The following is a 14,797-nucleotide window of genomic DNA, read 5'->3' as shown; positions in this document are numbered from 1 at the left end:
TGTCACCTACCTTGACGTCAGTTTCCGGGCCAAATGGCTTGCACAGCAGCGTCGACAAAGGTGGCTTCTTCGGGTTTACCTCCAGTTTGATTTGAGTATCCCTAATGGGGTTTGTTCGGTGGGGAATTGGGGGGAGCAATAGCCGTGGGCAATGGCGTTGACTGGCTCCGGTGAGCCGTACAAATCCCAACGAGGCGGACCCGACGCTGTAAGAGAAGGAAAAAAAGAGAGCTAGCTGCCAAAGGTGAAGCCAACTTTTTTTTCTCTTACACCAGACGACACGTAGGTACAAGTACCTCGCTCTCATTGCAAAACCCGACCAATCTATTCCTGATTGCGGATCCCTGACATCTTCCGGACCCATTGGTTTTCCTGAGGTATTTCCTGAAATTTCGTCAGCCTCTTCTTCATTGACTTCTTGTATTCAGTTGTCCATTCCTTTCTGATACCCCATCTTGAACCGCATCTCCTTCACTCCCACACATCACATCACAACATGGCCGCTGCTCTGAGATTGGGCTCCGCTGCCTTGAGAGCCTCTACTAGAGCTCCCACTTTCACAGCTCGCCATGCTGCTTTCACCGCGGCGCGATGCTACTCCTCCAAGACCCAGGTATGACAATATTTACAACCGCCAAGCTCCCAATTTGAGCCATTGGATGTTCTAACAAGCTGCTACAGACTCTGAAGGAGCGCTTCGCTGAGCTTCTGCCCGAGAAGATCGAGGAGATCAAGACCCTGCGCAAGTAGGTCAACCCCGCCTACGGATTAGTCCTCGGTTAGAGCATTGAAAATAATAACAATTACAACAGGGAGCATGGCTCAAAGGTCATTGACAAGGTCACTCTTGACCAGGTCTACGGTGGTGCCCGCGGCATCAAGGCCCTTGTTTGGGAGGGTTCGGTTCTCGACTCTGAGGAGGGTATCCGCTTCCGCGGCAAGACCATCCCCGAGTGCCAGGAGCTTCTCCCCAAGGCTCCCGGTGGCAAGGAGCCTCTTCCCGAAGGTAATTGTCGTCTACCACTGCTCCTAGAAGGCATTGGCTAAAATATAATCTCCAGGTCTCTTCTGGCTTCTCCTGACTGGTGAGGTTCCTTCTGAGCAGCAGGTCCGCGACCTGTCTGCCGAGTGGGCCGCTCGATCCGACATCCCCAAGTTCGTCGAGGAGCTCATCGACCGCTGCCCTACCGACCTTCACCCCATGGCTCAGTTCTCCCTCGCTGTCACCGCTCTCGAGCACACTTCCTCGTTCGCCAAGGCTTACGCCAAGGGTATGAACAAGAAGGACTACTGGGGTTACACCTTTGAGGACTCCATGGACCTGATTGCCAAGCTGCCTACCATTGCCGCTCGCATCTACCAGAACGTCTTCAAGGGTGGAAAGGTCGCCCCTGTCCAGAAGGACAAGGATTACTCCTTCAACTTCGCCAACCAGCTCGGATTCGGCGAGAACACCGACTTCATTGAGCTGATGCGCCTCTATCTTACCATCCACACCGACCACGAGGGTGGTAACGTCAGCGCTCACACCACTCACCTGGTTGGCAGCGCCCTCAGCTCCCCCTTCCTGTCTCTGTCCGCTGGTCTGAACGGTCTCGCTGGTCCCCTCCACGGTCTTGCCAACCAGGAGGTCCTTAACTGGCTCACCGAGATGAAGAAGAGCGTTGGCGATGACCTTAGCGACAAGGCCATCACTGACTACCTCTGGTCTACTCTCAACTCTGGCCGCGTCGTTCCCGGCTACGGCCACGCCGTTCTCCGCAAGACGGATCCCCGCTACATGGCCCAGCGTGTCTTCGCCCAGGAGAAGATGCCCAACGACCCCATGTTCCAGCTTGTCAGCCAGGTCTACAAGATCGCCCCCAAGGTCCTTACTGAGCACGGCAAGACCAAGAACCCCTACCCTAACGTCGATGCCCACTCCGGTGTCCTCCTGCAGTACTACGGTCTGACCGAGGCCAACTACTACACCGTTCTCTTCGGTGTCTCGCGTGCCATTGGTGTCCTTCCCCAGCTCATCATTGACCGCGCTGTCGGTGCCCCTATCGAGCGCCCCAAGTCCTTCTCCACCGAGAAGTGGATCGAGCTTGCCAAGAAGGCGTAAGTAACGAGCAGTGCTTGTTTATAGGAGTTTTTGTCTTGTCTGAGTAGCATAAACGGATAGAGTGGGCGTTGTCACAAAGGGCAGATGCCGTATCATATGGAGGTGTTAGAGGGCTTCTGATGATACCACAAAAGCTGCATTTGTACAATAATTTCCATTTTACGTTTCATGTAGCCTCTATCAGATGTGATTTTGTCTTGTGCCTGAAGTGCGACTCACCGTTGGGATTATACAGCCTTCCTTGACTACATAAAGCTATGCAAGCTACTGAATTTAGTTTAAACCTACCTACCTGTCTTTCGAGCATCTGCTGGATCCCGTACTCACCCAAATGAGGACCCCGTTATATACTATGCGACGCGCAGGTGGAGTGCGGCGCTTATTAGAGTGTATTAGCTCAACCATCATTCGGGCAGATTCATACCAATGGGTTGGGACGGGGAACAGATCCAAAGGCTTGGCCATTAGTTACGACATAGTTGGGAAAACGCTTCCACGCTTTCTGGCGAAAGTTTCAGCATAGGCCAGCAGTCGGGTCCGGTGAGGTGAGACAGGACGGGTCGAGGTTGCGACAAGAATCAATGGGGAAGAATCAGTCCATTCTACAACAGCGTGGGGGCCAATCGCTGCGCTGCACAGTCAGACCGGACGTGTCGGGGTTATGCGGTCGGAAAATAAAAGCACCACGGATTAGGGCGAGAATGGCGGTGTTCGGAGTATAGAATAGCATCTTCAATGAGGCAGTAAGACGGGCGGCGGGATGTAGTGAAGTCAGGGTACATGTACGGAGTCCGTTTATCGCGGTTGTTGGGTGGTGTGTTTTTCGGTGTTTTTCCCCAAGTTTCCCCTATGGGCTGCTATGGACTTCCTATGGGCTTGGGGATCAGCAAGGGACAGAGCCACAGAAAGGGCTGGGTGGGGCACTGGTCCCATCGACGTATTTGCTTTTCTTGGCTTTGTTGAGATTGAGAGAAAGCGCCCCGACTGGCACAGCTGGACCTGAGTGAGTGGGAAAGTGGGCAAGATCCGGTGGTGGCTGGTCCTCCCGATAAGGCCAAGTCGTGTACATAATCGCCGTGTTGATTGGGCAGGCGCCGGTTGAGATTGCTGCACGGGCGAATCAGTGAGGGTGCGTAAGATTGAGCGGGAAGTTGAGGGAGAAAATACCCCAGCGGAAAGGACCCCGGCGTCGGTGGTCTGGGTGTATAGGAGTAGGATCAACGCAAACGCAACGTAAATCCAATTGTTTTTGCCAGGTGTGGTGTGCTACTGTGGCTTGCTTGCTCTCTAAACGTCTCCGTCTTCCCCCGTGCCTGCTGTGCCTGCATTGTTCCGCCTGTTCTCCTGTTCTCTTTAATACAAACAACCCAACCTATCTCCTTCCATCACTCTACTCTCACCCCAAACAACTCCGGCAGGATCACGAAGCTTTTCTGAGCATCCGCAGTAAGAACAAGGTAGGTGCGAACCCGAACAATTGGCAACTGGATTTTTGTGATGCGCGGCGCTTATTAACCTCGGGCCTGCTTGCCTCTTTCTGTCAATGGGACCTTGGCTCTTACACGTGCTTGCTGCCGGTGTAAGCTTTTGCTGGAGCTTCCCGCGGCCGACAACGCCCGAATCTCCCCGGCCATGAGCATGACAGCTGCCCCCCTAGTGCTGAGTCCATCGTCCAAAGCTGACATCCATCATTTCCGCGCAGAAGAATTGAAACCGCACACAAAACCCGCTCTCTGAGGCATCGCACGAATACTTTTGGTTCCATCCAACTCTCCCGACTCCCATCTTCAACCACCTCCCGCGAAGAAGCACCCGACTGCCTTGGTCAGGCCCCCTTTTTGAAGCCCAAACCCTGCCATGTCCGCCGCCGCCAGCGCCATGTCTCCCTCGTCGGAAAAGAAGCTCGAGAAGAAGCCCGTCAAGTTCTCCAACTTGCTCTTGGGTGCCGGTCTCAACATGTTTGAGGTCACCACTCTCGGTCAGCCCTTGGAGGTCATCAAGACCACCATGGCCTCGCACCGTGGTGACACCTTCGGTCAGGCCCTCGGCCGTGTCTGGGGTCGCGGTGGTGTCTTTGGCTGTACGTATAACAAATATGGATATTCATCCCCTCCTGTTGTTTCCCTGCCACGTCGCGGGAGTACAAGGTGTGATCAAGCACTAACCTTGCATTCTCTTGTCGTTTAGTCTACCAGGGTCTGATTCCCTGGGCATGGATCGAGGCCTCGACCAAGGGCGCCGTCCTCTTGTTCGTCGCATCCGAGGCCGAGTACTACGCTCGCGCCGCCGGCGCCAACGACTTCGGCAGTGGTATCCTCGGTGGTATCACTGGTGGTGTGGCTCAGGCCTACGCCACCATGGGTTTCTGCACTTGCATGAAGACTGTTGAGATCACTCAGCACAAGATGGCGGCTGCTGGTGTCAAGCCCACCAGCACCTTCACCACCTTTGCCAACATCTACCGACAGGAGGGCATCCGCGGTATCAACAAGGGTGTGAACGCCGTGGCTATCCGCCAGATGACCAACTGGGGTTCCCGCTTCGGTCTGTCCCGTCTCGCCGAGCAGGGTATTCGCCGCGTCACCGGTAAGGAGCACGGCGAGAAGTTGAGCGTCATCGAGAAGATTACGGCCTCTGCCCTTGGTGGTGGTCTGTCCGCCTGGAACCAGCCCATCGAGGTCATCCGTGTCGAGATGCAGAGCAAGAAGGAGGATCCCAACCGTCCCAAGAAGATGACGGTTGGTAACACGTTCAAGTACATCTACCAGAACGATGGTATCAAGGGTTTGTACCGCGGAGTGGCTCCGCGTATTGGTTTGGGCGTTTGGCAAACGGTTTGCATGGTCGCCATGGGTGATATGTAAGTCAAGAATTCCCCCGAGATGCTCTTCTCTGCAAGTGGAGCATCTCTTCCCTCATGCTACCATCATCACCACCAGCTACATGTGATGAAAGTAACACCCCGCTAACCATGACGCGAACAGGGCCAAGACCTACGTTGAGAAGCTGACCGGTGAAAAGGTCACTGCTAAGCATTAGGCGGCGTTTTACGGATACCGGCTGTGATTTGTTTTCTGGACTGGAACTTGGGCTTTTGAGGAGAAATGGATCACGACGCTACCCATATGGGATATCATTGACTATAGACGTGTGTACTGCGCTGTTGCGGCATGCCAGTACTCTGTTTCGTGTTTTTTTCCTTTACTGTTGTTCCGACCTGCTTGCTAAACTGGCTTCCTTGTCGGAAGGAGATATAAGCCGCCAAACGATTAATAGACACAACACAAAATTGAGCGTGGTGGAATGCATCCACCATAGCGATAACCGGCAGTATCCTTGTCAAGTTCTTCTCAGGTCGTTATGTAAGGGAGCCCACCTCCTCCGCCATTTTCGTTCCACTGTTCGACCTCGAGGTCCGCACCAATCGTAAAGCCAGACCCGTCCCGTTCTCCAGGTTCCATTGCTCTTTGTAAGGGTCTGGGGAAGCCTGCAGGGTCATCACTGCGGCTAGAGTAATCCACATATTACCATCAGCGTCTAGGCTTTTGCGTCAGCCTTTTAGTCTCTGTTGGTGCCCGATGTCGATGCGTGCCTAGCTCAAGGTCTCTACGGGGCATAGAACGTCATCGTACCATATCCGGCATACGCGCGCGAGGACAGTGGTCATGGAAGTGCTTTGTCTGCAGCGTCATATGTGATGGTGTTGTTGATATAGGTCCTGTCTGTCTCATGCAGTATGCAACTTGCAGTCCACCGACACTCGTGGACTTATCGAGAACGAGGCTTGAAGATGCCGTCAAGTCCTTAACGGAGTAGCACTGGTCGATTTGTACGTAACCTTTTAGCTGCAGGGAGTCAGGCGGACGGAGAGATCTCCGTTCTGGTCGGTATTGGCTGATTACAACTGACCGCCTTACCCGATGAGTCCATAAGTCTTATCTACCCACTTGCCTTGCCTCGTTGCATGGCCGGGCTTGGGGACCAGTATCCACTGCCGTACGTAAGCCGCCGGCTAATAAGTCGTCGTGGGCATGGAAATGTTATTTGTGAGTATGGATTCTGTATGTGGCGTGAGGTTTAATATGTTGACTTTACACAGCTGGGGGGGATAAGGTATCTGGTCAGCCATTGGGTGTTCATCGTTGACTTGGTTTGCTCGCGAGGTTGGCGTTGGGAGAGCGTATGTACGAGTGTACGTATATAGAGCCATGCTGATGAAGGACTGCTGGTCAGTTCATGGCAGGCTTCGATGGTACAGGTCTGGCAATTGAGAGGAGCTTGGATAGTACTGGTCTGATGGTAGCACTCGTATGAAGCAATGGGCTATGCCAATATATATACGTCTTTCGAGTATACCGTTCACATGTGGCAATGCTCCAAGACGATGGATGTCAGGTCAAAATCACTTGCCTCGACAATTGGGTGTTGGATGGGGTCAGCTAGCCGATATCTGAACTACGAGAATAGCGACTGTGTCTAGCTAAATAAGGGTCTCCAGTGAAGACCAGTTTGTGCCGCAACCTTTGGGCATAGCTGTATTCGTACTGACATGTCCTCGTCATCGTACTAACACGATGCAGTCTTTCTTGACGAGCCTGTATCGCCATTAAGAAACTAGCTACTTTATATACTCCTTTCCGCCGAAGATTTGGCCGTCGATATAAACTTGTCGACACGGATAGCGTTTGAATAGACCTGTTGAAATTCTCCTATATGTTGTTATTATATCAACGTTCAGAATTGCATCCAACACCCAGATGCCTTACAATATACATACGGAGTCCCTCCAACGTTTTGACTCCCTGGACGTGTAGTACGGCTAAATCCTTCTGGATTCATCTCGTAAGCAGAAAGCGTACAGCTGAAGGTTTATAGCGCGCATGCATGGTACATGAAAACGTCACGGGCAGGGACAAGCCAGCATGCACTCTGGTCCTTCGGACCTGAAGCTCCAATGTGCTATGACTTGTTGACTGTTCTTCATGTCTATACTACGAACCTGTCTGGCATGATCGGTTCCGGTTCCGAGCGAGGTGCCAGCCATCTTTGAGTGGATGTTCGACATGACTAAGTAATCATGGGGATCTAAACGGATACTGACTGAGCCGCCGGGGGTAGTCGTCGTCTGATACCCTTTTGCACGTGTTTCGTTAAAGCTGCCTTTCTACTCCGTATCTGTCAAGTCATTGCGAGTGAGCAATACCAGGCATCATGATGTCGCGTTGCATCTGTAGGTCATAGAGTAAACGCCAAGCACAGTGATGCTACGCCCTTTATCGGGAACGTATGACTTTGTTTGATTGGTTACGGGGTTACGTAGTATTGGACAAGGGACGGGTTATACTCCGTCGGAAGAGATGCAGCTCTGCTCACGCGAGCATGGATTGGGATATACCTGTATTAATCCCCTAACCAGGTAATTGCAACACTATATGATTTTGGTAACGAATCACATAGGACGCGGATGCCACAGTTATACGAGCCGCATACTCAAAACGGTGTGGCATGAAGACAAGACTGTCAATTGCAAGTCCTTAAAATTCAACTTATCTGCTACTTGTCATGCGTAGCCCAGTGATTCGCGACGAAACAACTGCACTGTCTTCTAAGTTCCCACCAAATGAATCGATGCGAGTCCAAACGGTCATTGCCTCCGTTTCATGTTTCCACCAAGGGTCGATATGACAGCCGAGGAAAAGCTAACATAATGCCATACCACTCGCTGGCGGGCAAAGGCTCGCTTGCAATGACAATGAGACAGACATGTTATGTAAGCATATGGTTCATCAAAGCGTAGCCGAGATTTCGGAGATTGTCACTACAAGTGATACATGTCTACTTGGCGTCATGCTCGCTACAAATTCAGAGTGAATCCACCTCAGCCAGTCCTGACAACTACCGAGTTATCATTTTTGACAGAGCGGATATAGGCAACGTTAAGCCGGCCTGGACCATGTAAGCGAGGGAAAGAAGAAAAGAGGCAAGCAATGAATAAGAAGAGCCTGGCGAAGAATCTTACCCGTAGTCGTACCATGCGATGCAGCCAAGAGGGGAATCGAGCAATTCCGGGATGCAAGCCTGTGTCGTAACGCACGATCACCGCCAAGCAGACGGGAGTAAGCACATGATCGACGATACCGACAGTATGAATGCATCCCATCAGCCCAGGCGGCCGGCAAATGCTTTCTTGCTTGCTCCTGGCACGAGACACCAAGAGAAGTAATGGTATTCAGTGAGACCTGGCATGCCTGAGGCATTGCCCAAACAGTCAGCAAGCACCTCACTGGCTGCAATCTATTATAGGGTTTGGAGGGCAGACCGACACAGGCAGGGAGCCGTCTGGGCAAGAAGCCGAGTGTCTCTGATAAAAACCAAACGCCCGGAGCGCGACAATCGTTTCTGCTTCCAGCGCCAGGTAAATTAAAAAAAAAAAAATGTAGTGACACGCGCAAACCACCCAACGTCGGTCGGACAAAGACGTAAGGCTACACACGTTGCGCGCATATGTATGTCACAAACCTAACCACCCCACTACGCGATAACAAATGCCAAGAGAAGAATGTCTCGGGCTGGTATTCTTGTCCCCCTGTGCCCAGCGCTGGTAGAGCGCTGAACCGCGCAAGAGCGGTGCGCAGCACAGCCAAGCAGCGCTATATGTGCCTGGAGGAGATGATGTCCCACTACCAAGGGCGGACGCAGCATATTGAGTTTCTGCCAAGCCACAATAGTCTGCTCTTGACTGGCGGACAGGAATGTCGACGACGCCCAGCGGTCGCAACTGCCAAGGCGCCGGACGGGATAGACCCGGTGCGTGCGCCGCCTCTCACCAACTACTGACCCCCGGGGGGCCAGGCAGAGGCCATGGCAGACGGTGGGTGTCACTGGACGCGCCAGCCAGTTTTGCGAAGGGGCCAGGCTCTGGGCAGGCATCACGCGCGGGCAATAAACCAGACAAGATGGAGCCGCCGTCGCCGCAAAATACGTCAGACTCGCGCGGAGGCGGAGCCTGTCCAAATGCCAAAGATGGGGGAGACCGGATGGGAAAACTCGGGGGGATTTCTGGGGGAAAAAGGACGACGACGATCGTTATTTGGCGTGCAAGTCTTGGCCCCAACCAATACTTGGCTTCAATAATAAATCGGCGCCCTGCGAGGAAGAAGTTGGGGGAGAGAGCCCGAGCTTTTCGCACTTGGCAAGGGCACCCATCGCATCACATCACTGCGCAGCGCCAGCAGGTGGACGCAAATTCTGGTCGCATATCTGGGGCTTTCGCAAAGCTTGTGAAGCTTGATATTCAAGGCAAGGGATGTAAGGTAGGTACTGTAATAATGCCCAGGGCAAATATGATGAATCAGAAGCGACCGAATGCGAGACGGGCGGTTTCTTGCTCACATGCCTTCCTTCCAAGCCGGCCTCCCGGCGACAGCACCCGTAGCGACAGGCATACATAGATGGGCATGGGCTCCCAACTCCACGATCTACCGGTGGTCGGCTAATCGGGTCTTTCTCAAGTGTATCACACGCAACACGCGCTCACGAGCCCATGTGCCCTCCATGCGTCTGCAGCCAATTTCCTTTCTAGGGCCGCCACAATCCCTCAAATGGTGCCAATAACGTCATGGTAGGGCTGAGGTCGACTTTCTGTACGCTCGGGGATACCGACTGCAAACAGATCTTTGAAGAAGGATGGCCAGAAGCAGAACATCTGTTCGAGAAAAACCTTAACACCGGATAACTCTCGCTCAGATATCGAGGCATGGTTTTTTTTTAGGCTACTAAGATCCCGCACTTACGGTTATCGGAATACTCTAGATCTGAACAGATGCAGACACTAGATCAGTCTGTTGGCTTTTCTAGAAGAACCTTGATGAACGCGCGCAAATATCGGAGCAGGAACACGATTTACTTCAAGATGGCCAGCACCTCCAAACTTTAACCTGCAAGTAGAGAGTGAAAAGCGTGGGGGGCAGGCAGAGAAATGACAAGTCGTGAAGCAATCACAAAACAGGAGTGAAGTCGTTTGGCACCGGAAACACCCAGGCTGACTGACAGTTGCTTGACATTAAAAAAGCGTTGAACCGTTGTCGCAGGTGATGGATTAATAGTTTGATAGTCTGCCCATAAACAAACATTTGTTTACAGTCCTGACGGGCAGCCACCGGATGTTTCGACGTTGTTAAGTTGGCAAATAAGCTTCAAATGCGGGTTTCAGAATCTGTACGAAGGCCTTCCCTGTCAGCAGCGCTGCTCTGAGACTAGGCATCCCGGAAGCAATGAATATTGGATGGCAGGCTTCGTTTGACGGCCGTTTGTCGTTGTTCCCATTCCCATTCAGGGGCAGGCGCACGCGATCTATCATCTTTCTAGAAGCCACCGCCTCGGGAACATCTCACCGCATATAAAGGGAGATCGTCGACGTGTTGACTATAGGTGCCTGAACGGGGCTTTATTGAAAGAAAGGGTTCGATCATTGTTAGATACGGAGGGGCGGTGAGAGAAAAATGGCGCGGGCGATCCGTTTGTAGACATCCCACATCAGCCTTCAACGCATTTAAACAATCAGTGTAGGTAATAAGGGTGGATGCCAAGCCTCTTTATCGAGAGCGGGCGTAATATCCGAACCATAATGCAATGCAAGGCACTCCATACCCAGTGTGCAGCGTAGTAGAGCGTACGGGCTCTTCCATTAAGCGCCCCTCCAATGAACGCGCGCGCGCAACCAAAAAGGCCAGCGCTCAGCAAGGCGTGGGGACGCACGCGGTGAAGCCCTGCTGGCTAGGACCGAGGCAACGCTCGACTCTCGACTCTCGACCCTCGATTGGACCCAGTGCCGAAAGTCCGATTGCCGGTTCGCGATATGGTCCAATGCTTCCGTGATGAGAAGTGCGTCCGTGGGGGATGCAAGCACGGTCATCGTACATACTACTAGAAGGCCATGGAATGTTGCAAATAGGGCCAGATGTAGGGCGATCGTGGCATGCGGCTGGAGCTTGGTGGGCAGGTAGGTAATAGCGAGTAAATCCCGCTTCATGCCCGCGAAATCTGCGAGGCGAAATTTCCGGCTGACAGGGAGAGTCTGGCCGGCCGCGCTGGAGTCGCAAAGGTTTAAGGCAGACTCCAGAGAGGACTGCCACTCGGAGACCCCTGCTACCACCCTTGTGCCCTGCCGGTTGCAGCCTGAAGGCAAGTCCCTTTTTCTTCATCTTCGATTAGGGCCGATTTGATTGGCTTAAGAAAGAATGGGGTTCCTTCATGTTGTGGGGTGCGCAGTCTCTCTCTCCATGGAGACGGAAGAGACGATGGCGAGCTGGTCTTCGCTTGAGCCTTGCCCGCATTACGCTTCCTGAATTGGATGGACGCCCATTGGAAATCGATGCTGGGACTGCTGCAAAGACCCTAGCTGCTGGGTGCTTAGCAGGACTACATGCAGGCCTAGGTATGTATGTATGCTAGGCAGGCCAGATCGAGTCGCTAGTGCCTAGCAGCGACTCGGGGAACTGGAGTCGAGAGGCCCTTAATCCATTCATTAGCACGGAGCCACGACAAGCACCTTCGGCCCAAACGTCGGAGAATTGCTGTCGTTGGCCAGTGCTAGCAATAGTGAGCTGTCAATCGGCTCGCTGATTTGTTGCAAATGACCTCCTCTCCCGCAATTGCCTCTGTTAGTAAGTCGCGAGACCGACGAGCCCTTTCAGCCCGTCCCCAGAAAAAGTTTTGCTCGATGGTGATGGTTGCCGGCGGCGCTCGCTGTCAGCCGGTACTTAGTATATCGCTCACACCAGTAGGGCCAGCAGGACAGGGAAGGGAGCTCCGCAGCCAGGAAATCAAGAAATTCAAACATCACCTCATTTGACGCATTCGTCCCCCCAAGCAGTTGCCGTGGCGGCGGCCGAAACCGGGCGGCCAGGCCGACCGTGGCACACCTCTCTTTGTTAAGTCTTGCTATGCCGTTGGCCAATACGAAAACGCCGGCACAACGAATATTTCCTCGCATTGCCTCACCGTTTCGTGGGAATTTTTGACGTCCAGACCCCAAGACCACGACCTAGCAGCCCACTAAACTCCAAGTTCGGGACGGAACGATTGGCACTCTGGAGGCGATATCTGGGGTTGTTCTTGCGGTAGTAGCCCACTACATCTCACTATTTAGTCGGGCTACTGGGTTACTGGATTCTGTTACCGATGAATGGTAGTTTGCGGGAGAAGAGAGCCTTTTCGCCCAGGCACAGGCCATTATACAGTCAATGTCAAAGATAGAGTGATGCTGATCACATATAATGACGTATCGAACCCGGCATATTGATATGGTACTCTTTCGGATACGGGTTTCGCCCAGCCATCCCGATTCGCCTGCACGACGGCGTTTCGTTTTTTTGTTTCTCACCCAGTATCAGGCCAGTCATGAGGGATTTGTTCAGATAATATATTATGTACAAATAAGAGCAAGGGGACGAGTGATGTGTAGTAATCTTGGCGTACTCTGAATAATGGACTATCTAAGGGTTAATGGTGATACACAGGGCTCTTGGGATGAATCTCGTGGCTTGCAAATGCGAGTAAGTGTTGGACGATCTCTCGAGCCACTGACTTATCAACCGTACAGTACGACAATTGGGCGTGTCCCCATGTCCAGATGGGACCTGACAGTGTGCAGCCGATAGTTCACACTTGGGAGATGCGCGGAGCGTGAGCTATTTTAACAGGAACAAGAGGGATAGGAATCAATGTGGATTGGCGCTAATGTAGGTTGCAGTACTGTACAGGAAATAGATGGGGGAACGCTCGAGTCGGCATCTGGGCACAGGAAAAGGCAGGGTCGATAGCTGTGTAGGCGAGCAGGGATCATGCATAATGTGGTATGGGGCACGCACGCCGTGAAGGTCGACTTTCGCAGCAACCGGAGCTGGGAGCTAGCTCGGGAAGCTCGAAATATGGGCTCGACTTTTACAGAATAGATGGGGCCAAGGAGCCAGGACTGGAGGGAAAGAGAGAGGATCCAGAGGAAACGGGACAAGGATATGTGAGCGAGCGAGGGAGGAAAACAACAACAACAGCGATCCCTCAAGTCGACCGCCACTGGCGCAGATTCTGGAAAACGGGATGGAAGAACCCATTTGGCTGGCCACCTACTGTACGCTCAGCCCGGGTAAGGCATGCAAACGGGCTTCACGATGGGCAGATTCGGGATGGTCGGTAATAACCCAAATCAAATCAAATCGTCAAACAATTGATCGATCAAGGCTCAAGCTCCAAGCTCCTGAAAGCAGCCGGGGTTGGGTCGGCTCCAACCCCCCAACACGCTTGCCTGCACATTGATCCATACGACACCTGGGTGATCAATGATATGACTGACCTCGTCGTACTACCTGACCTACCCTCGCCATAACGACTGTACACTGTAGAGAGAGCACTGTCGCATTCTGGCGCCATGACTATCTCGTCTCTCTCCTACCTCTCCCTTGCCCGACCGTTTCCAGTTCCAGTCCCATGTTCCTTCGCTCTTGCGTCGACGTCAGAGTCAGATGCACCATGGTTGCGCGATTTTGTTCCTTACCCTTTTCATAGAATCGGCACGCTCGCGCTGAGCAGGCATGAGGGCGAATCCGATGATTGGCGAAAGCCGCTAGGGGGTGGGTCCTCTCGGTGGGAGCTCCAAGCTTTTCTCTTTGACTAGGCTCTCTATGGATGGAACGGATGGGTGAACTAGAGCTATGTCAGGTACGTACAGGACAAGGAACAAAAGAAAAAAAAACAGCCGTGCTGGCGAGCCAGGCCAGACCGGGAGGCAGAACCGATCTCCATTTGCCTCTGCAAACTTAGAAACCACAGTTATCCAGTCGACAGGTACGGAGCAGGAATAGAAGAGGACACAGAATTGGAAGCTGTAGGCAATTGAACTGTAATTGATCTAGAATTGGGTGTTCCCCTGGGGAAATGGCAGTAATTCTTGCATCAGAAAGGTAACGCCGGCTCCATTACGCCATTGGAGCTTTGTTTGGATTGAGAGATTACCCTGGCTCTCCCAGTGTTTACTTCCCAACTGGGGTAGCAATCTTAGTAGCTATCTGCAGTAGGCTGGTATCCCCCCAGGTACATTGAATACATGAGGCCGGAAGCAACATAGCAGAGACGAGCAAGAAAAAAAACATTCGTTGTACAGACAGACACACGCACCACTTACCACACTGTGCACGGTAGCCGGTACCTCCATCAACAACGTTCGTTCCGTACCTGAGAAGGTAACCTCGACTGAGAAAAAATCTCCACGCTAAACAGTTGCACTGGCCATTTCCTGCTTGGGCAAAGCACCCTGGAACTTTGGCCGAGCCGTGGGAAGGCATTCTGCGCTTCTGCGTTGCTTTCTCCGTTCACCAGTGCTCCACCTGCCCTCATCTTTTATAAGTGAGGTCTCTTCCCTTCCTACACAACTTCCTTCTTCCTTTTCCCTTACGCGCCTCTGTCAGAACGGACGACTAGGTTGACGTGCCTCTCCTCTCTTCTCCCTGGACTTTATAATCCTGGACAACAACCTAAAGAAGAACCACTTCAGCATCTCTTCAGCATTCCTTTTGGGAACTGCCGACTCTCTCGTACACACCTAGCATCCTTGGATCGCGACCTAATTTACTACAACAATTGCCATCCCAACAAGGAAGCTCGTCAGCTTACCATAATAATTCACACTCGCCAGCC

The 14,797-nt window shown here is 52.6% G+C and overlaps 2 protein-coding genes across 2 annotated transcripts; both read left to right on the top strand.

Moving 5' to 3' along the window:
• Nucleotides 1–496: 496 nt before the first annotated feature.
• On the top strand, nt 497–2,098 carry PG985_009107 (citrate synthase-like protein; the record flags this gene model as incomplete). The annotated part of the gene is made up of 4 exons (XM_066828875.1): nt 497–613; nt 682–746; nt 813–1,006; nt 1,062–2,098. Coding segments are annotated over 4 exons (1,413 nt in total), but the record flags the coding sequence as incomplete, so codon positions are not given.
• A 1,863-nt stretch (nt 2,099–3,961) lies between these two features.
• On the top strand, nt 3,962–5,143 carry PG985_009106 (uncharacterized protein; the record flags this gene model as incomplete). The annotated part of the gene is made up of 3 exons (XM_066828874.1): nt 3,962–4,184; nt 4,292–4,964; nt 5,089–5,143. The coding sequence occupies 3 exons, from the start codon at nt 3,962–3,964 to the stop codon at nt 5,141–5,143; spliced, it is 951 nt and encodes a 316-aa protein (XP_066683786.1).
• Nucleotides 5,144–14,797: the final 9,654 nt, after the last annotated feature.

The sequence above is a fragment of the Apiospora marii genome, assembly GCF_038362585.1.
Source record: "Apiospora marii strain CBS 49790 chromosome Unknown utg000005l_segment0_segment0, whole genome shotgun sequence".
Classification (NCBI taxonomy): domain Eukaryota; kingdom Fungi; phylum Ascomycota; class Sordariomycetes; order Amphisphaeriales; family Apiosporaceae; genus Apiospora; species Apiospora marii.
Note: the sequence above shows the minus strand (reverse complement) of the source record. Positions and strands in the feature narration are given on the sequence as shown.